The sequence below is a fragment of the Salminus brasiliensis genome, chromosome 13, assembly GCF_030463535.1.
Source record: "Salminus brasiliensis chromosome 13, fSalBra1.hap2, whole genome shotgun sequence".
In the NCBI taxonomy this organism is placed as follows: Eukaryota; Metazoa; Chordata; class Actinopteri; order Characiformes; family Bryconidae; genus Salminus; species Salminus brasiliensis.
Window position 1 is genome coordinate 21,006,377 of NC_132890.1, and position 23,549 is coordinate 21,029,925.

The following is a 23,549-nucleotide window of genomic DNA, read 5'->3' on the forward strand; positions in this document are numbered from 1 at the left end:
CTGTCAATGACAGAAGCAGGAAATCATTTAGCCTTTTCTATAGAAGAATGAAGCCATTTACACAAAGATGAAATAAATCTCCAGTAAAGGGCAACACTGAAAGGTCTGGAAGGTCTGGTGATTGCTGGAATGCTATGTGTGCGGTTCCCAGTTTCCCAGTTTTCCTCCAACTGCCCTAGTTTCTAATGAGTTTTATATATCCATTCAAGAAGAACCTTGCACAACACACAGCAGCTCCAGGTTAACCCTTAGAGCTCTGGAGTTATAGCTGATACTGATGTGGAACTGCTGCTCCAGGGCTCTACCTGCCCTGAAAACTGAGCAATGCCTTTTCAATTATTTATCAGTTAGTATGAAATGAATGAATGAAAAGAGAAACTATAGCAAGATAGATAGAAAAAACACATAATGAAAAAAAGCCAAAAGGCGAGATGGAAGGTAAATTGTGGAAGTTCCTCCCTGTCAGAAGCCGACAACATATCTTCTCTCATTGTTTTTTGTGTGAAAACACAAATGTGCACACATGTCGGAGGGGGCATGTGTTGGTCCGTCCTTCTAATTAAATCTAATAAAAAATAAAGTGGTTTTTAATTTTTCCAGAAATGAAGTTATTATATTGAGATAATGACTTTTTAAATTGTTAATGAATTAATAGTCATTTTAATGAAATGATTGTTTTTTTGTTGTTTTTTTTTTTTTTTATAAAATTGTCTGTTGAATTTTTCCTATTTTCCCCCAATTTGGAACAACTTACCTGTTTGTAGTTTTGCCCTAGCACTAGCAGTGCTCCTGACACTAGGAGGGTAAGACCTTAACACATCTCTTCCGATACATACTTTTTGAACTGCTGCCAAAGCGCCACAGCCGGGCAGCTGGCACCCAGCTTCGCAACACTAGCTAACAGACGCCCGTGCCAGCCAGTATCGCTTAAGAGTAATGGGGTGAATTGTTCAATCTGACGGACGTTTTTAGGAAAACATCACCTAAATTCAGATTTAAAAAAAATTATTGCTTCAAGAAAAAAGAAAAGTTAGACAAAATAAGTATTTAATCTATTTATGTAAGTTCAAAGTTTTATTTGTCACATACATCATTTTACACAGTGGTAACTAGCAGTGAAATCCTTTGAAAACTGTCTGCTCTGATGAAACAACAGGATAGAATATAAAGTAGAATATATACAACAAGACACACAAAGAAGATACAGCTGTATCAAATAAAATAAGCAAAATTAAATATAAAATAAATCATAAATAATAAATGAAAAGCAAATATATATGAATTAAAAAGCAATATATACACTAAATTTACTAAATGAGTTGTTAAGGGTAATGCCTTCAGCTTGTGATGTTTTGGGAGAAGATTGTAAGAGAGGTGGGATGTGCTGAGTGGACAAGGTAGAGCTGGAATTTATATCCCTTCGATTAGGGAGGAGTGGCTTTGGGCATGTTCCTCCTCCCAAATTTCAGTTATGTCATAACTCCACTAAGTGCAAAGTGGATGCACTACATTACGCTGTGCAACTGAGCAGGAGCACTAATTATTATACAAATAAGTGCATGTCTTCAGTCCTGTGTGTTCTTGGGGTTGGGGGGGGGTTAGAGTTAATAGTCTTAATAGCCACAGTCCTGGTTCATAGTCCATTCATAGTGGATTTAGGGAGCAAAAACACTTCCCTGACTGGAATTATGTTATTCTTAAATAATATTTATAATATTATTCATATTTAATGTAATGTGTATAATATTATATTATATTTTTTTTAAGTTTTAAATGATATGCCATGGTTTTGAGACACAGAGAAAGAGCTTCAGTAGGAGTGGGGAATAAAATATACAGAGAGAAAGAAATAAACAATGAGGGAGAGAGAGAGCGAGAGAGTGGGAGGGTCTTATTCATATCTCTCTCTCTCTCTCTCTCTCTCTCTCGCTCTCTCTCTCTGAGTCTCGGAAGCGTTTCAGTTTCCGCGCGCTTGCTCAATTGGAGGGGGAGGTTTATCCTGAGCCTGAGGTGTGTGTGTGTGTGTTTGTGTGTGTGCATGTGTGAGCGTGTGTACATGTGTGTGTGGGGATGAAGTCGTTCCTCAGCGCCTTAAAAAAAGAAGGTAAGCAGACTTAAATACAGGGCTTCACTCCGAGATACAGCAGTTTGTTGTTGTTGTTGTTTATGTTTATTACCTGTATGCACTTCTGGAGCTGCCCATGTTAGGGTTCAGCAGAGCAGCAGACTGGACAGTAATCAATAATCAATACATTTCCTACTGATTCATGTTTAGCAGATTTTATAACTGCAGGTTGACTTAAGCAAAGTTTATAATTGTGATATTTATGAGTCGGGTTTATTGAACTGAGGTTATTGTGGTGTGCGACTGCTGTAGAGACATCCCGCTACACAGTTAGTTCCTGTAACAGCACTAAGAGCTCCTCAGACTGTAGCATTTACTGCACTAATGCACACGCAGTATGAAGCTAGCAGTGAGTTCTGATCAGCAGCATCCCTACATTTTACATTTTACAATAGCTTTGGCAGCACTAAGCCTGTATGTGTGTGTGTGTATGTGTATATGTTTAGCACATGCACAAACATGCATATGTATTCAATTGAGCTCTATATGGATTAAGTTCATATACATTAAAAAAATTACACTTAAAATATAAGTGCTACAAAAAGTTATTTGAGTGAAACTGTAGTCACTTTTGTGTAAAAGAGATGTGACCTTTAAATTGATAAAGAATCTTTGCAAGTTTTTTGTCTTTCAAAGGTTCTTCACAATTCTATGGCATCCCTCAATGAACCATTTGTAGCACCTTTATATTCAAGGGTGTATGGTCAGGTTCATGGTGCATGCTCTATAGTTAACAGTATACAGCATGTGGGTGCATCAATGTCACAAAAACCAACACATTCACATAAGTCCACCTATTAGGCTTTCACTACATACCCATTTACTACATACCCATTTACTACATACCCATTCACTACATACCCATTTACTAAATACCCATTCACTACATACCTATTTACTACATACCCATTTACTACATACCCATTCACTACATACCCATTCACTACATACCCATTCACTACATACCTATTCACTACATACCCATTTATTACAAACCCATTTACTACATACCCATTAACTACATACCCATTTACTACATACCCATTTACTACATACCCATTAACTACATACCCATTTACTACATACCCATTTACTACATACCCATTCACTACATACCCATTTACTACATACCCATTTACTACATACCCATTCACTACATACCCATTTACTACATACCCATTCACTACATACTCATTTACTACATACCCATTCACTACATACCCATTCACTACATACCCATTCAGACTTACAAATTTATAGCAAGAACTCAGACGTCTGATTCCATTCTCCACTAAACTTTTCTGACTGGGTAAAGTTCTCTGGAGCTAAGGGTTTCCCATGCAACCCACTCTGTTTAACATTGTTTACATGGGTGTTACAATAAAACGTGTGTTGCATAACAAGGTCTAGTGTATACATGAAAAATGGTTTACTCATGAAGCGCTGTGTATTTTCCCGGGTCATCCCGGCCGCCGGATTTTCCTCAGATTAAACCTGATCCTGGCCCTTACCCTTGCACTAGAGGTCCCCTTGGAAACCATGAAAAATGGTGTAGTGTAACAATGGAAGTGGGTGTAGCGTATCTATTAAACAAGATTTACTGTAACCATGGAAAATGTGTGTAGTGTGATCATAAAAATTAATGTAGCGTAAGCAGAATCATGAAAGAGTCTGTAGTGTAACCATGTAAAAGGTATAGCGAAAATTATTTTTAGTAGTGTAACCATGGCAATGAATGTTGTGTAACCATGTAAATATCTGTGGTATAACCATGAAATGAGGTGTAGAGTAACCATGGAAATATGTGTCGCATAACTGCAAAGAAATGTGCAGTGTAAACATGGAAATGGCTGTAGTGTAACCATGAAAGCAGGTGTAGTGTAACCATGGAAATGTGTGAAGTGTAATCACAGACATGAGTGTAGTGTAATTACTGAAGTTGGTGTAGCATGCATCCAAAAGGATGAAGTGTAACCAAAGAAAAGACTATATCATAACCAAGGAAATGGGTGTAGTGTAATCATGGAAATGAGTGTATCGTAAAGCCCCATTCACAATGAAGGCATTAGGCATCAGCCTAGACTGTTTTTTTTTTTTTTTTTAGATGAAGCACAATGACTACAGGGCAGCCAATCATCATAGAGCATATTAGCATATATCAGTCTTGAAGTCATAGTAGCAGCCTTGGTTATGTGAATTGTTAGAAATACATAAAGCTAAAAAAAAATAAAATGCAGGTTGTTAAAATGCTTTTTCCTGTGTTTACTCATGAAGCGTCGTCTCGGTCGCAGGATTTTCTTCGGATTGAGCCTGATCCTGGCTCCAATCCTCGCTCTAGAGGCCCCTTAATGATATAAGTTACACTGAGCACACTCCTCATTACATAAGACACGGCTTTCCTCCCCTGCTCTTTCCTTGCTGTGTGATTAAGGATTTCTGATGCAGCGAGGATTCTGCCTTAATCCATACCCAAACACTACAACTCACTCACTGTCATCATCAGGAGCTTCTTCTGACACCAGCATTATAGCAGTCATCTCTCTGCTGGAGCTAGACTAAATATTAGAACAGTGTTTCCACTCAGTGGCCACTTTATTGGAAACCCTTACCTTGTGCTTCAATTCACTGGCCACTTTAATAGAAACCCTTACCTTGTGCTTCCACTCACTGACCACTTTATTAGAAACTGTTCTGTTCTTCCACTCACTGGCCCCTTTGTAAGAAACCCCACCTTGTGCTTCCACTCACTGACCACTTTTGTGCTTATACTCAATTGCCACTTTATTGGAAACCCCTGCCTTGTGTTTCCAGTCATTGGCCACTTTTTAGAAACCCCATCTTGGGTGCTGTCACTCACTGGCCACTATATTAGAAACCACTCCCTTGTGCTTCCGCTCACTGGCAACCACACTGATGTAACCATAGAAATGGGTTGGCCACACATCCATGTATCATTGCTGTGGATGTACTTGTAAATGAATATAAGCTGGATTATGTGTTCTGTGCATTGAGAGTGGACCTTTTTACACACTTCACACACAAACTCTACATCGCTTTGGAAGTACAGAGAATAAACACGGTGTCCAGTGGTGCCTTCACCAGCGCTGTCCGTTACAGCTTTCTGCAGAGAGACGACTGTTATGAAGTCCGTTATGGCTGGCTGGGTTTCAGCGTGGGAGAAATCAGCAGCAGCAATTTTGGTCATAATAATAGTAATGATGAGGCCACAGAGCTCTGGGGCAAATGTCCAGTCATTCATTTATAATGAAGGCGTTGTAAGGCAGTGTGTGTGTGTGTGTGTGTGTGTGAGTGTGTGGGTTTAATGGTGCTGTTAATCAGCCTCATAACGTTGTCTATGCTGCTGTATGGGGATGTGCGTAGACATCAGAGTGTAGAGCATGTATCAGAATTAGTTCTAGTTCTGTCCGTCTTTGGATATTTTTAGTATTAAATAAAAATGTGCCACTTTTTATGCATCACATGACCAGAGGCACAGCCTCGGGGTAGTCAGGACGGACACTAGCTCTAAATCTTTTGAAGTAATGGATCATATTAGAAGTCAAAAGTCGCTTTTGTTGGTGGTGATAAAAGGGTGCTGTGAATGTTAATTATGGCATTCATAGTGGTTGCTAAGATGTTGATAAGTGTTTATGTGGTTCCTAGAACATAGAGACGTGTTATCGCAGGCGATTGCTAGGCGATTGCTAGGCTATTGCCAGGCTATTGCTATGGTGTTACAGGTGGTTCGTAGCATGTCTCTTGTGGCTAGGGGGTTGCTATGTTGTTGCTAGGTAATTGCTAAATTGTTTATACACTGGTGGTCACTGTGGTGAGTCTGGCCAAGTGAGTGCTATGTTATTGCAGGTGGCTGCCAGGGTATGGCTAAGGGTTTCCACTGTATCTGTCATGGTTGCTTGAGGGTTGTGTGGGGTTTTGTGAGGTGGTTGCTATAGTGTCTCATGCAATTGCTAGGGTATTTCTGTGATGCTTTAGGTGATTGAGTCTCTAGGCAGTTGCTAGGTGGTTGTCATGCTGTTGCTATGTCATTTTTATGGTGTTGTTAGTGTTTGTTATTTTTTATGTTTTCATGTTTCCTGCTTGTTGCTAGGAGAGTGTTTCTGTAGTATCTCATATGTTTGCTAGGGGGATGCTAGATGGTTTTTGGTATGTAAGACTGGAGCTGGAGCATTACTAAGGTATTCCATAGAGCCTCAAGGCAGTTTAGTAAGTGTTTAGTGGGTTACTGCTGGGTTTCCAGGGTGGTGTTAAGTGGTTACTTTGGTCTTTCTCATGGTTGCTAGATTGTGATGTAATTTTTTGATAGTTTGATATTAATTTGAGCATCTGTTGTCTTTTCCTTGAGTCTTTGCCTTAAGTGTTTCTTGACGTTGTGATGGACACAGGTTTGGTTTGTTTGTGGTTTCTGGGTGGCGCTGTTTTAGAGGTGAGTGTGTTTTATGGTTCTGTCCCGAGGCTGAACGGTGCTCCAGTGCCCTAGATACACTCTATACCCGCACAAGGACGCCAGAAGGAGCCTCATCAGAACGTCCTCCCTCTGACTCCTAAAGATACCAAACACTTTATTCCTGAATTGGCCTGGGAGCTATTTTTAGTCTGCTACCTGCTCAGAGCTGGAAGTGCTGAGGCTGGGAGAAACACAGGGCTTTTTATCTCAGCCGTTAGGAAGTGTGACAGGTACTCAGAAAAGGGGCAGTAAAGGTCTGAACACAGTTATTTTCTGTCAGATTGCTTTGTTTTTCAGTCATCCTCTGAAGAGCACCTTAATCAGCGTGAACTGTGAGCCAACTACTATGCACATATGTGCAAAATATGTTTTTTTTGGTTATGAAGCCAAAAGGCTTAAGAATGAATTTAAGATAAGGGGAGGAAATGGTCCACATTGCCGAACTGGAGTTGGACCACTATCTCTGTGGTTTAACATTAATAATAGTATTATTATTATTGTTATTATAAAAAACATTCCTCTCAAAAAATCATTGTTTCTCCTGACAATGAATGGCAGAAATTTGTGGGAAAGGGTTTGTGAAATACCAACACCTAGTACCACCGTTGTAAACATGTGGGATACCATAGCAACCACCTTGCATAGCATAGCAACTAGCTAGAAACGGCCTAGCAAACATCAGGCATGGCATAGCACATAGTTAGCAGCACCTTACCAACCATCTAACAAACCCCTAACAACATCATAGCAACCAACTAGTGATACACCTATCATACACCTTACACCTCACACACCCACCTGCAATTGTCTGGGACCCCATAGCAGTTGAGATCACCTAGCAACACCCTATCAGCAACTTCATCAGCAAGATCATAGCAAGCACCTAAATTAGCATAGCAACAACCTAGCAACCTTATTACAACCATTTGGGATGCCATAACAACCACACATGCTGGGGTGATGAAGGTCTATCCAATCTCTTTTGGATGAGTTTGAGAGGCAGAACTAGGCATTTACCTCGCAACAATGTTCCAACATCTGGGGTAAAGCCTTGTCACAAGAGCAGAGGCTGTTACTGCAGGTTGGCACAAACTTTTTTTAATGCTTCTGGTTTTGTGAGAAACATTGGATGAGTAGGCATCCACAGACTTTTGGCCATTTTTGACCAGTGTTTATAAATATATATTATCATGTGTAATAATATGTGTGGTTGCAGGCTTCTGTATACTGACGTTCTTGAATTTCCCTTAACATTTCTCTCTCAGTGCCTTTCCGCGAGGCCCCAGCATACTCTCGGCGGCGGAGGGGCCCGCAGCCCAGCAGTCTTGCAGCCCCGCGGATGCTGCTGCGCTCCAACAGTGATAATAACCTCAATGTGTCTGTGGGAAGCCCCGATGTGGCCCCCGTCCTGAGTGTGTGTGTGGGGAGTCCCGATGCGGCCCCCAGTCGCAGCCTCTCGCCGCAGCTGCTGCAGCAGATGCAGAGGAACCCGAACGGCACAGTGAGAACAGGAGGACGAGGGAACAAACACCAAACACAGAGCAGATCACCGTCACTCAGCCGCCTGGGAGAGGAACAGCGTAGACTGCAGCAAAGGTGAGTTATTGTAGAGTAACTGTGGAAATGGGTGGAGTGTAACCATGGAAACTGGAGGGGGCGTAACCATGGAAGTAGATGGTGGTGTGACCATGGACGTGAAATGGAAATGGTTGGGGGCCTAACTATGGAAATTGGTGGAACATAAGCATAAAATTAGGCCGTTAAAATAACCATGGAAATGGGTGGTGAGCTAACCACTGAAGTGGTTAACCATTGAAGTGGTTAGCAACGTCACCATGGAAAGGGGTGGGGAAAAAATCATGGAATGAATGTATAGTAACCATGGACATTTGTGTAGAGTAGCTGTGGAAATGGGTGGTAGCAGAACCATGAAATTGGCGTAGCGCAAGTAACCATGGCATAACCATGGAAGTGGTTGGGGGTGTAACTATGGAAGTGGCTGTGGAAGTATCAATAAAAATTGTTGGAGATGCCAACCATAGAAGTGGGTGGTGGCATAAATATGTACATGGGGGGCAGTGTAACCATGAAAAGAGGTGGGCGCGTAACCATGGAAGTGGGTGGTGGCATAAATATGTACATGGGTGGTGGTGTAACTATGGAAATGGGTGGTGGTTTGAACTAGTTAAAGAAACAGTTTGCCAAAAAATCATATTTACACCACCCTACCCCTTACTTAAACTCTCATAGACTTCTTTGTGTGGTTCCTGACTCTATGTGTCTCATGTTATCTATAAGCATGAACTGAACTAGTTTGTACGGTGCACAAAAAAGGAAAGTCTACCTGGTAGACCCCCAACACCCAGTCCCCTTCCAGGTTCTTTTCAGCGAATGCTTTATTATTCTGCCTCCAAACTAAGTAGAGGTGTACGGGCATGGAGACCTGCAGCACTTAGTATTAGTTTTACTGTGCAAACTGAAACCTCATGGCCTGCTGCCACCAAATCTTCCTGTAGGTCTTTTGCAGTCCCTCAAGGGGTTTCTCACCACCTTCCTTCTCAGGAATCTGATGGCAGTCGGTGATAGCTTCCTCTTTCTGCCATGTCCAGGTAGTGTAGCCAGTGTTCCTTTAACTCTGAACTTGTGAATTGTGGTTCCAGCTGGACATGTATCCTTTTCCTTGTTTGTTAAGGCAGTCATCTCTTTTCTGAGTTCTTTGGACGACTCTCTAAACCATATTTCTAACATGCAGTCAAACGTCACAGTCATTAAACCTGTAGTTTTATCCCAAGCTCACCTGATGAAACTAATGAAGCACTTGATTTGCCATCTGTAGATGTGTGCTCTTATGACGGAGGTTGAATAATTCTGAGACGGCAGTCGTCATTAGAAGCGGCATTTTGTTGAATTTGGAGAAGTACTTTTATTAGTTGAACGCCAAAACAGCTGAATGTTTGTACATTTGGATAAACCTAATTTGCAACAGGGGTGGAATCATCTGTTAATGCTTCTCTGTTGTCTTCTGTTTAAATGTGTTTCTGCTTTTTTTCCTGACGCTGTGAAATGTCAACATTTTGACTGGAAAGTAAGCAAATGAGGCAAGGTCCCTGTTTTTGTATCAGAATGTTGTTAAAAAGTAAAAAGTAAAGCAGCATCCTGAAACTAAGTTCCACTCCGTACTTCAGTCCTTGTTCTAGATAATGGCAAATCATACAGTGTCAGAAACCATGTGTGATGATTTGGACTTGCAGTTAGCATCATGCTATTTGATGAAGTATACATTCTTCATTGTTTTAGCAACATTAGCCTAATGGCTCCAGACTTGCTTTGGAAGATGGTTAAGCTATCAGCTTTACAGGTCGTTTTCTCAGAGCGACTGTGGCTCAGTGGCTTTGTGAATATCATGGTCTGTGTGTGTTCAGATCTCTGTGTGTTGTAGTTTGTAGCTGAGCTGCTAAGCAGTCCGGGCTGGCGTTTAGCTTGGTGTGTGAATATATTAGCATCCCTGCTAAGGGAATAGGGTGTCAGTGTGGAAAACTTGCCCTAGTTACCATCGTGGTTGCCATGGCTTCCATCGCACGCCTTACATTTTACACGTATGGATTTCCATAGTGAGGATAAAGTGTGGAAATGAGTATATGGATATTTTATAGTGTCCTACAAACCCCAACATTACACCATTTAGCATCGTGATCGTAGAGGGACGATTGTTGATTTTTGTAATAGTGTGAATGCTCTGTGAAAGGTTAGCTCTTAGCATCTTATATCTAGTAAATATCTCAAATCATCACTGTCACAAAACCTTGTATTTCCAAAACTGCAAATTTACAGGAGGAGGACTTCAGTGGAAGTCAATGTAAATATATATATATATATATATATATATATATAATATTATATATATATATATATATAATTTTATTATTATTATTATTATTTTTATTTTTTTAATTTTTTACATTGACTTCCACTGAAAAAGTTAAGAAGGAATTTTTCTTCTCCTGTAAATTTTGTCAAAAATGATTTTATTTGATTATTTTATTATGAGATTATTTTACAGATAATTATACACTGTAAATGCCTATGTACCATTTTTTAAAATAATATTGTTCACATGTTGGTTTTTAAATATTGTAAAATATATATATTTTAAATTATTCTAAAAATAAAAAGAATGTAAGATACAGATTTCTTAACTAATTAAAGTGTTTTTTTACATTTAAATTTTATTTCAGCAATTTTTAAAAAGTTTTTTACATTTTTAAGTTGCCAATTTTACGATCTGCCTTAGTACTAGGAACTCAACTCGTAGTTAGAAATCTAGTTTAAAATCATTTGTCTGAGCTGAATGTTTGGGTTAGTTAAACAGTTTAACTAACCCAAACATTCAGCTCAGACAAATGATTTTAAACTAGATTTCTAACTACGAGTTGAGTTCCTAGTACTAAGGCAGATCATAAAATTGGCAACTTAAAAATGTGTGTTAGTATAACAGTAATCTTCCGTACACGTCTAGAGAATAATGTTTAATTCATTTTAGCATAATGTCAATCCTGCCCTAAGAAATGTTCTTAGGGAAATCTTAAATCTCAACTCTAATATGTCTCATGGTAAAATTGTTGTGGGGTTCTTCTCAGATTATTTAGCTAATATCTATGTTTTAAGTAAGTTTGTCCACTTGCAGTGGTTTATTTTATAAGTAGATTCAAGCTAAATTACAGTGCCTATAAAAAGTATTGACCCCCTTGGATATTTTTTCCTTTTACTGCTTTTATAAATGAAATGATGACCAATATAATTTGCTTTTTGACAATAATAAAAAAAAACATATTTAATGTCAAAAGGAATTTCTACATAGTAATGTTAATTAAATAAAATTATAAAATGATGTAAATTAAGTGATTGCATAAACATTCACCCCCTCCTCAAAGCGACTGACCTAATTCAATAGAGGTCCATTGGTCAGTTGCTGCTAGTAGTCTCACAATTAGTGAAATGGAGATCAGCTGAGTGCAGTGAATGTGTCTGAAGTGATTGTAGTGTAAATACTCCTGTCACTGGTTAATCAGTATTCCTGGCTACAAATTCACCACGAAAACCTCTGAAGAACTCTTCACATAGCTCTGAGAAACTCCATTGAATAATATATTGAGTATATATTGGATATATATAATATATATAATATATAATATATTGGATGGATACACAGAAAAGTCACTGAACATCCCCTATAATTCAGAAAAATCCATCATTAAGCAATAGAATGAATGTGGTCAGCATTGCATAAATCTGCCTAGAACAAGCCATCCTCACAAAAGTGACAGTGCAGAAGGAGAAGAAGACTATTAAAAGAGACCACAAAGACACCTGTGACCCCTCTGAAGGAGTTAAAAGAACTGTTGCCTGGGTTCTTCATCCAGTCAAAGGCTACACCACTACAGTTCACCCAAAGGCATGTGGGAAACTCCTGGGTCAACCAGAGTTTCTTTGGTCTGATGAGACCAAAAAGGAGCTTTTTGGCCATCAGACTAGACACTAAACACTGCACATCACCACAAACACACCATCCCCATTCCCTCAAATCACCTCATTTCATTTTTTATATTATTCCTTTTTTAAACTTTTTGTTTTTAATTTGGAACTCTTTTTTAACATTCTTTTTTAAAATTCTCAGACGCATTCTTGAACATTGATATGCACAGTAATGTTGTTAGAGAAACATTAAGATAGTAATATAATTTTCTTCCAATCTCATAATAATCAGAAATAATCCATATATTTACTATATTTAAATATCAGTTTATATCTTTTTGCCATTTGTGTGCTGTCATACATTGAATTCATGAATTATAGTGTGTTTGTGTGTGTGTGTGCATGCGCAGTGTGTTTGTGTGTGTAATTCTTTCATTCTCTGAGCTTAACTCAGTGCTATGAACTGAAGATACTGCAGGTCATTCCTCTGTATATTCTCATTCAAGAGGATTAGTGTTTGTATCTGTGTGTGTGTGTGTGTGTGTGTGTGTTCTAGCCTTGCAATACAGAAGGCTTTATTTGCTGGTGATGTAATGCAGCCTCAAAAGTGATTAAGATGTGATGTTCTAACCTCCATGTGGATTAAAGCCTCACACACATATGGTGTCATTACACACACATCTCACACTCCTCGAAGCCACAAAATCAGCTTCTCAGTGTATATCACAATACCTACATTTAGAGTGTTATTAATAATCACTCTAATGAGAGACTGTAGCTCCACCTCAGTGTATATCACAATACCTACATTTAGAGTGTTATTAATATTTACCCTAATGAGAGACTGTAGCTCCACCTCAGTGTATTTCACAATACCTACATTTAGAGTGTTATTAATATTCACAACATATTTTTTCTGCACAGTCTCAGTTCTATCCTGACAACGCTTCTCTGGTCGAAACTGCGGAGCATCAAGGCAGAACATCAAAGAAGTGACAGCTGTCTGTCACTGGGAAATGTCAAAAGTGATTCACTGATACATGACTCAAGCAGGACAGAATAGAAACCTCATCTTGACCTCATCTTTTAGGTCAACTTAGCTGTGCATCACTGTAGCTTTGCAAAGCTTTTTTACTGGCAACAGCAGAAGTATGTCATAATTTGATATATATATTATATATATATCAAATTTAGTTCTTTCTTACCCATAGTTCATTGAAACAAGTGGTGAAATTGGGACGTGGGAAGTAGAGTAGTGCCATTGACTTCTCTAGAGTGCAGGAGCTCCAGCCAGTACCTCTGGGACAAGTTTAAGTGGCATTGTTGATGTGTAACTAATCATCCATTTTCATGACCTGACCGTACTGATGCTCTCATGGCCGAATGCTATCAAATCCTCTCAGCAATGTTTCAAAGTCTAGTGTAAGGCCTTCGCAGTAGTAGTTACCCTTGATTTCAAAAGGAACTCTGGAGGAGCAGGTGTCTACAAACCCTTATGCATATTGGGTATTTACCTGTACCTGGACGTTTTACTAGTATATATTATATTGTAGTAAAATTATAGATAAGAGAGTGTGACATTTAATGTAAATCTATGGTAACATGGGTAGGCAAAATTGCTTTGTAGGTCTGAAATTAGTACACATACAATGTTCAGAATTAAAATCTGACATTAGAAAAACTTGAATTTGAGTTTAAATAGTAAAAACCTTTAATTTTTATCGTTGGCTGTATTTTAGGTTTAGACAGCAGGCCATAACCTACTTAAAGCCCTCAGGAGCATTCCAGCAGTCCACTCATGTGGGCATGTGTTAAAAACTGATATTTCAGACTGTGATCAGTGACCCCAATTAAACACCTCAGCTAATCTGGTCTGGTGATTTGATCAAACCTGTGATCTCCTCAGGAGCCTGATCTACTGTAAACCCTCTGATATCAGTTACTGTGAGTGTGTGTGTGTGCTGTAGGGTAAAATGTGTGTAGGATGGGGACAGGCTTATGTAAGCGTTGGCTTAAATCAAGAGCTATTTTTAGAGCTCTTGTACATCAAACATGCATATTTAGGTAAAATGAGCCGGCAGTGTTAGACGTTTGTATGCGGCCATGATTTAGAACAGTCTTTTAGAAACACTATACTATCTCTTGGTCTATTTTGGGACAGGTTCAAGAAGCTAAACCAAACCTTGGGAAACATTATGCATTATATATGCATTATTAAAGTGCTGCAGTTCATCAAAACAGTCAAATAACATAATACAAGTAAAATTGTATCAAATCTCACAGTCGTATCAAATTTCTGTAACATATTAAGGAGATACATTAATGTGTTATTAAGGTCCTTTGTTCAATAAAAACAGTTTTTAAATGATTTATTCACTAATAGTAACATTGGTAGTTTAGTATTAATGCACAATAAACACTTTGTTACCGCCCTGTTATGCATTAGTTGTATTTTTAATAAGCATGATTTATTACCTCTGTTTACATGTTATTTATATGGTTTGTAGTTTTCAGCACTTTCATTCATGTAGGTTCTAGATAGTGGCAGGTTTCATTGCTGTATGTGAGTTTATTAAGTAAATAAGAGTTTAATACTCACTAACACATCAATATCTGCCCCATACTCTAAAGTGAGGTTCTCTATCTCTCTCTATCTACTCATGATTCATGGTACTTTGGTTGAATAAACTCTCTCTATTATGTATTAATAAATCTATTTGATATCAAAATGATTTCATACAGAAGATCAGATTATCAGTGTGTTTTTTTATTTTTTTTATCTAACATCTAAGTGCCAGAGCTGTGTAATGTGATTACATGTGAGTACCAGTTAGCTCTAATGAAAAAGCATCTTCGTTTAACCCCTTAAAAAGTCTATGGCCTGTCGGAGGGACAAAAGTGTTATTATACACTTCTGTTCCCAGAGAATAACTCCACCAGTTTGTACAAAAGTGCCTGTAGTTATTGAGTAATACACCTTAGTGTGTAATAACATATTTTTTTCTAATATGTTAAACTCACTACTCAATACAGTCTATATGTTAAACGTTGTATTACATTCTATCTATTGTCCCTAATTGTCTTTCTGTGTATATTTAAGTTTTCCTCACTCAGCAAACTACTCATTGCTTTCCTACAGTTCAGCTGTGCTCAGTATGAAGAGTGTGTGATTACAGACACTGACCAGCAGATGGAGTTGTCAGATCAGAAGTGTGTCTTTGTAGAAAATGTGACTTATTTACACTAAACAACAAAAATGTAAAATACAGTTTATACAAATGGGAGGTTTATATATATATATATATATATATATATATATGGAACATATAACATATAGATACTTACTTACTTACTATATATATATATATATATATATATATATATATATATATATATATACTTACTATATATTTTTTTTGCTTTTATTTCTATATTTCTATATTTTCATATTTTTATATTTTATTTTTTAACTTAAATTTAACTTAAATGTAACTTTTATTTTATTTTTCTTTTGCACTTTACTTCATTAAGTTAAGGTTTAGTTAAGTTTAAATTTAGATCTTTATTGTATAGCTTTGATGTGGGCAGACTGTCAAAAAAGCATTTCACTGCAAGTTACACTGTGTATTACGATGTATGTGACAAATAAAAATTTGATTTGATTTTATATATATATATATATATATATATATATATATATAGTGAGAGAGAGAGAGAGAGAGATAGATAGATAGATAGATAGATAGGTGTATCCCTTTATATGTACATGATATAGAATAGTGTATATAAAATATATATGGAACATAGTATTGTTGACCTAAATTGACCTAGTCATTGTTAGTGTTCCTGGTCACATTAAGCAAATATGGTCATATTATATTGCTATGATGTGATTCCAAACCTTTAGTGATTATATTCAAAATAACAATATTACTATATTATATCTTTATCCCACATTATGCATGATGCAGAAGAAAAGACACTTCACTGAGAGTAAAATAATAATAATAATAAAAAAACAACAGAAAATGTAATAATGACTGAAATGAACATTTTGTCAGCTGAAATCCTTTTATTTCATTTTGGAAAAACATAACAAACAGTAAGACCCAAACCTGTTCATCTAGAATGTAACACTCTATATACCTAACCAGTATAGACTGTAATTATTCTGTAATTATATTTTTACATCCGAATAATAGTATAGGTCAGTAAGAGTCTCCCTCTATTACAGGTCCAACTCCAGTCTTGATGGTCCTGGATCCAGAAGGAAGCTCTACAGCGCTGTTCCTGGCCGACATTTTGTGGCGGTTCGACCCTACCAGCCTCAGACAGAGGGAGAGATCACTCTCTACAAAAATGACAGGGTCAAAGGTCAGCCTGCACACAATCAACACACAAGGCAACCCCTACCTTGTATCACCATTCACTGGCCACTTTATTAGAAACAGCCTACCTTGTGCTTCCACTCACTTGGCCACTTTATTAGAAACAGCCTACCTTGTGCTTTCACTCACTGGCCCCTTTATTAGAAACAGCCTATCTTGTGCTTCCACTCACTGGCCACTTTATTAGAAACAGCCTACCTTGTGCTTCCACTCACTGGCCACTTTATTAGAAACAGCCTACCTTGTGCTTTCACTCACTGGCCCCTTTATTAGAAACAGCCTACCTTGTGCTTCCACTCACTGGCCACTTTATCATTTACATTTACATTAAAGGCATTTAGCAGATGCTCTTATCCAGTGCTTTGCTATTTACCCAAGAAAAACCTCAGCTAGTTTGAATAGACTAATAGTTCAAAGATACCTCTAAGTTTAGACACTACTAAACACAAGTCAATAAGGTGACCACTCTGCTATTCGTCCAAGTACTCTCTGAAGAGGTGGGTCTTCAGTCTGCGTTTGAAGACAGCGAGCTACTCGGCCGTTCGGACACCCAGGGGAAGCTCGTTCCACCACTTTGGTGCAGGACAGAAAAAAAGCCTGTCTTTCGCAGATTTTGAGGGATGGCGGGTCAAGCCGAGCCGTACTTGAAGCTCGACGGGCTCTAGGCGCAGATGGCTTTTGACCAATGCCATCAAGTATGGAGGGGCTGGTCCGTTCTTGGCTTTCTAGGCCAGCATCAGGGTTTTGAATCTGATGCAGGCAGCAGCTACAGGAAGCCAGTGAAGAGAACACAGCAGTGGAGTGACATGACTGAATTTAGGAATTATCAGAAACCCCTACGTTGTGCTTCCACTCACTGGCGACTTTTTTTTAGAAACCCCTACGTTGTGCTTCTACTTACTTGCCACTTTATCAGAAACCCCTACCTTATGCTCATATTAATCAGGTGTATCAGGTGTACGCAGTGAGTGTAGTTTCAGAGATATTGTAAAGCAGTGGATATGGTGCCACTTCTGTCTGATGCTGTTGTGTTCTGGTTCTCTCCCTCGCTCTTGTTGGAACAGTTCTCAGTATTGGTGAAGGCGGGTACTGGGAGGGCAGCGCCCGCGGGCATGTGGGCTGGTTCCCCGCAGACTGCGTGGAAGAAATTCCTGCCAAACCCAATGAGGAGAGACCGCGTAAGTCTCTGCACGTGTGTGTGAGCGTGTAGTGGCATCTCTCTCTCTCTCTCTCTCTCTCTCTCTCTTGCCTCAGGTCTGGCCTTCTGGTTTCTTGGCAGAAAAAAAAATAAGTGCATGTACACTTAAAAACATGATGCTTACACAAACACACACACACACACTCAGCATTTTATGAATAGAACTCTTGTAACACACTCTTGCTTTTACAGTATTACACATCTAACTTATGGGTGCATATGTGTCCTAAAATACAGTAAACATATAGATCATATATATATATAGATAATACATATGGATCATGTTATCATTGCTTATTGATACATACGCACCGATATGCACCAATTAGTCACAACATTAGTACTATCTCCCTAATATGGAGTAGGTCCCCCTAGCGCTGCCACAACAGATCTGACCATTCGAGGCATGAATTACACAAGACCTCTGAAGGCATTCTGTGGTATCTGGCACCAAGACATTAGCAGCAGATCCTTTGAGTCCTGTAAGTTGTGAGAACGGGGCCTCCATGGATGACATCAGTGAGCCTTAGTTGCCTCTGTTGACACGACTGGTTGTCCTTCCTTGGACTATTTGTGGTAGGTACTGACCACTGCATAACAGCAACACCCCACAAGACCTCCCTGCTAGATGAAAATAATCAATGTCTTTCGCTTATGTCTGATCTGTGTATGTGTGTTTTTGTGTGTGTATGTGTATATATATATTGCTATATGATATGATTTGTATAAGACATTAATATGATTCTAAACCATTCAATAATAGGGTAAAGAATGTTAATGTTCTGGAGGCCTGTGTGTGAAGTGTGTGGCCCACTGAGGCTCTGTAGGTATGAAGAACATTTACAGGATCAGATCTGCAGGTCTGTGTGTTCTGCCTGTTAGACTGAGGTTACTGTGCTCTGCTGTCATCTTAACACTGTTACATAACTGCAGCTATTCAGCCCTGAATCCACTCACACAGCTCTAATAGAGAAGAACTGAAGCATATCTGACTTCTCTCAGCTCTTAGAGTGCAAACACACACACACACACACACACACACACACTCTTTTCAGTGTATGTGACATCATATATATACACACACACACACACGTTATTAAGCTCGCTGTCCTTCATCCACTCTCTTCACCAGTCACTGCTGTTTCAGCTGCTGGAATAGCGACAACCAGTGTGCTGGATCAGCTGCGTCCCGCAATGAGATCTGTTTAGTCTTAAACGGATAGTGTCTTTTTGAGGGCTTTTTTAAAAACAAATACCTTACACTTCCACTCACTGGACACTTTATTGGAAACACCTACCTTGTGCTTTCATTTACTGGCCACTTTATTAGAAACCCCTACCTTGTGCTTCTACTCACTGACCACATTAATGAGCACTCCTAGCTTGTGCTTCCACTCACTGGCCACTTTATTAGAAACGCCCTATCTTGTGCTTCCACTCACTTGCCACTTTAATAAACACCTACACTGTGCTTTCACGCAATGGCCACATTATTAGAAACCCCCTACCTTGTGCTTTCACTCACCTGATACACTGATTTTAGCACAAGGTAGGGGTTCCAATAAAATGACCAGTGAGTGGAAGCACAAGGTAGGTGTTTCCAGAGTGTAGCCCTTCTGCAGACTACAATATAAAGAAAAGGCTGACAATTTCCAATAATAACAACAACAACAACAATAATAATAATAACAATACCATCAGATTATATTAGTATATCATCTGTTAAAAGAAGATTTAAAATATGCATAAACAAGTGACGTAAAAAACAACAAAAAAAAAAGATTGTGATTGTTTAAGAGTGTGATGAGCTGTAGCTGGAGTCATCCAGTGATGAATCACACACACGCACGCACACACACATACGCACACACACACTCAGAAACAGGTGCCTCCTAAGCAAGGTTTAATTAAAGGCGCAGATGAATCAGGTTGTTAGAGTGTAGAGCATGAGTGTGTGGAAGAGAATATTATCACTATGCTAATGATGTGAGTGCTTTAGCATGTGCATGCTGATGACTCCTAATCACACACACACGCACACACTACTCAACCAGCTGCCACCTGATGGGTGTAAAAATCCATCGATGTAAAGGTGGTGATTGAACTGCAGCGATTTTATTTTTATTATTAGATGAATCTGTATCACTTTACTTGGGTAAGGATTGGCTTAGGGTTAGGTGTAGGGTTAAATTCAATAGACAGTCATTTACATTCAACATTGTTCAGTTGTATTTAATACATATTCAGTTGAATGTTAGCTGCATGTCAGATGAGTATCTATGAGACATCTATAATGGACCATCCAATTAAAATAAAAAAATGTTAGTTCATATTACCTTTATTAATTCATATCAGAAAACATTTTTAGGCTGTTTTCATGATAAATGATAAAGCTCATGTTGGGAATTGACAGACTATCCTGGGCTTTGAAATGAAACTCGTTAGACCTAGAACACCCTGAGGGTTCCCCACTGTATTTTAGGTGAATTTGTTAATGGACATTTTATTAGTGCAATCACTTAGCTAGCTTTTTTCGATGCTGGTAAGTCTCTCACTCTCACATTTCTAAAAAGCTAACCAGGTTTTTACAATGTATGTTTTTATATATCTGTTTTGTTTGCTAACGACCCACTGCCCAAAAGGAGGAAGCGGCCTTCAGTAGATTTACAGTAATAATGCGATGGGAGCGGACTTTACACACACAGGTTATTTCAGTGCTGTATGCTAATGATCTTTGCTTCTGTTAGTGTTGGGAGTTGAGATTCAGGGTTTTGGAAAGAAAGTCAATAGGATTTGATTCCACTCCTGCTTTAAAGAGTATTATTGATTACTGATTTTGCGCTGTCTGGAGTAAAGTGATTGATGAAGTGTTGCTGTGTTTGGTTATTGAACACACTGTGATTGATTTCTCCCCAGAGAGTCGAGCGGAACGAACAGACAGGAAGAAGCTCTTCAGGCATTACACAGTGGGCTCTTACGACAGCTTTGACGCCTCCAGGTACGACCTACTGAATGTGTTCCTAATAAAGTGGCCAGTGAGTAAAAGCACAAGTTAGATGTTTTAATAACATGGCCAGTGAGTGGATGTACTAGGTAGGTGTTTCTAATAAAGTGGCCAGTGAGTGGAAGCACAAGGTAGATGTTTTAATAAAGTGGCCAGTGAGTGGAAGCACAAGGTTGGGGTTTCTAATAAAGTGGCCAGTGAGTGGAAGCTCAAAGTTAGGGTTTCTAATAAAGTGGCCAGTGAGTGGAAGCTCAAAGTTAGGGTTTCTAATAAAGTGGCCAGTGAGTGGAAGCTCAAGGTAGGGATTTCTAATAAAGTGGCCAGTGAGTGGAAGCTCAAAAGTTAGGGTTTCTAATAAAGTGGCCAGTGAGTGGAAGCTCAAAAGTTAGGGTTTCTAATAAAGTGGCCAGTGAGTGGAAGCTCAAAGTTAGGGTTTCTAATAAAGTGGCCAGTGAGTGGAAGCTCAAAGTTAGGGTTTCTAATAAAGTGGCCAGTGAGTGGATGCAAAAGGTAAGGGTTTCTAATAAAGTGGCCAGTGAATGGAAGTACTAGGTAGGTGTTTCTAATAAAGTGGCCAGTGAGCGGAAGTGCAAGGTAGAAGTTTCTTATGCTTAAGCAAAAGAGTCGTTTTCCATGATGTACTCATTTATCGTGCAATAATATTTATATCTCTCCATCTCTGGGCTAAATGCACTTCATAGCTCTGCAGTGAGAGTGACTTTTTAATGAGATATTTCAAAAGATCTGCTTTCTCTCCAACTTGAGCTGAATTTCCCCAGAGGCTGAAACACTGTGACTCGCTCACTCTGTTAAATATTCATCCGGATTGTTTTAAACTGACAGAAGGTGCCGTTAAATTTTACATGAAATGCAAACTGTCCACGGGCGGATATGGGCCGAGACAGAGAGAGAGATAGAGCTGTGAGAAAGCTCTCACAGAATAGGTCAGCAACAATGAGACATTAAATATTTGTGTATTTCTGTCCTTATTACATTAAACTGGCCTAAACATACTCAGCCTACTAATACGCTCTGTCAAAGCCACTGTTGCTCAACTAGACAAGCTTCACATTCAACCCTAAAGAGAGACTGTAGCTCCACCTCAGTGTATATTACAATACCTACATTTAGAGTGTTATCAATATTCACCCTAATAAGAGACTGTAGCTCCACCTCAGTGTATATCACAAAACCTACATTTAGAGTGTTATTCATATTCACCCTAATGAGAGACTGTAGCTCCACCTCAGTGTATATCACAATACCTACATTTAGAGTGTTATTAATATTCACCCTAATGAGAGACTGTAGCTCCACCTCAGTGTATATCACAATACCTACATTTAGAGTGGTATTAATATTCACCCTAATGAGAGACTGTAGCTCCACCTCAGTGTACATCACAATACCTACATTTAGAGTGTTATTAATATTCACCCTAATAAGAGACTGTAGCTCCACCTCAGTGTATATCACAATACCTACATTTAGAGTGGTATTAATATTCACCCTAATGAGAGACTGTAGCTCCACCTCAGTGTACATCACAATACCTACATTTAGAGTGTTATTAATATTGACTCTAATCAGAGACTGTAGCTCCTGTAAGTTCCAAGAAAAGTTGTATAGTTCAGTAAAGCTTGTCCAGCCTAGCAACAGTTGCTATATAGGGATGCATTTACATTTACATTTACGGCATTTAGAAGACGCTCTTATCCAGAGCGACTTACAAAGTGCTTTGCTATTTACCCAAGAAAAACCTTAGCTAGTTAGAATAGACTAATAATTCAAAGGATACCTCTAAGCTTAGACATTACTAAACACAAGACAATAAGGTGACCATAGTACTCTCATAGTACTCTCTCGGTCATTTATGGGTGGAGCCTAGGGTGGTTGATGTTCTTATCGTGGGTGTGTGTGTGAGTTCAAGTTTAAGACAGAGGGAGAGGGACAGAGAGAAAGAGAGAGAAGGTGCGGCGGTTTCACACAACCTGTCTGCTGCTCCTACATCAGCGTGGCGTCTTTTAAACCGGATTGCGTTGCTAAGGCAACTAAGCATCTCCCCCACACTGTTGCTAGGACTGCAGAAGTGTCTCTCTCTCCCTGTCTCACACACGTGCACAGACACACACATACACACACACCTTTCCAACAAGTTATTATTATTATTTTTATTATTAATTATTAATAATAATCCAATTATTTTAGTTGTTATTATCATTTACATACTGAGATTGTTTAGTCTTCATTCATTTGGACTATTATCGGAATTATTATTCTTTATATGATTATTATTTACATTATTATTATTATTATTATTATTATTATTAATTACATTGCAACCCAAATCTGTAAAGAGACTGATCAAAGTAAAATAACCAACCCAATCCATCTGCAGTAGGATTGACTAGTAATAGCACCGCCCTCATAATGGTTGTCATTAATATTACTATTATTATTGTTTTTGTTACTTTCCAACCCAATCGTGATCAAAGTATTGTTGACTAGCCCCGCCCACCTGTGCTGAGGTTGGTTATGGGTAGTGCTGCCCTCATCGACTTGGATTGGCTTGTATTTAATGCTCAGTAGCCAATCCTAACGCAGGTGGGCGGGGCTTGTCGGTTTACCAGTGGGAGAAAGTACCCAAATATAAAACTAATAATTATTAATTATAGACAGTGATATATATATATATGTACATTATATATATACACATATATAATATGAATACTTTATATATGATTTTTTTAAAATATATATGACCGAAGCGAGATTCTCTGAACTTCTACTGCTTTACGCATGCGAATGCCCCCCTCCCAACTCTCTCTCTCTCTCTCTCTCTCTCTCTCTCTCTCTCTCTCTCTCTCTCTCTCTCTGGTATCGCGGGGCTGCTGGAA

The 23,549-nt window shown here is 38.7% G+C and overlaps 1 protein-coding gene across 1 annotated transcript in view; it reads left to right on the plus strand.

Moving 5' to 3' along the window:
* Positions 1–23,549, plus strand: part of LOC140575553 (SH3 and multiple ankyrin repeat domains protein 2-like) — a 125,938-nt gene that overhangs the window by 39,789 nt on the left and 62,600 nt on the right. The window contains exons 10-13 of the mRNA XM_072695940.1: positions 7,856–8,186; positions 16,297–16,436; positions 17,515–17,628; positions 20,565–20,646. Of these exons, the coding sequence (XP_072552041.1) occupies positions 7,856–8,186; positions 16,297–16,436; positions 17,515–17,628; positions 20,565–20,646 (667 nt within the window). The remainder of the gene's footprint in view (positions 1–7,855; positions 8,187–16,296; positions 16,437–17,514; positions 17,629–20,564; positions 20,647–23,549) is intronic.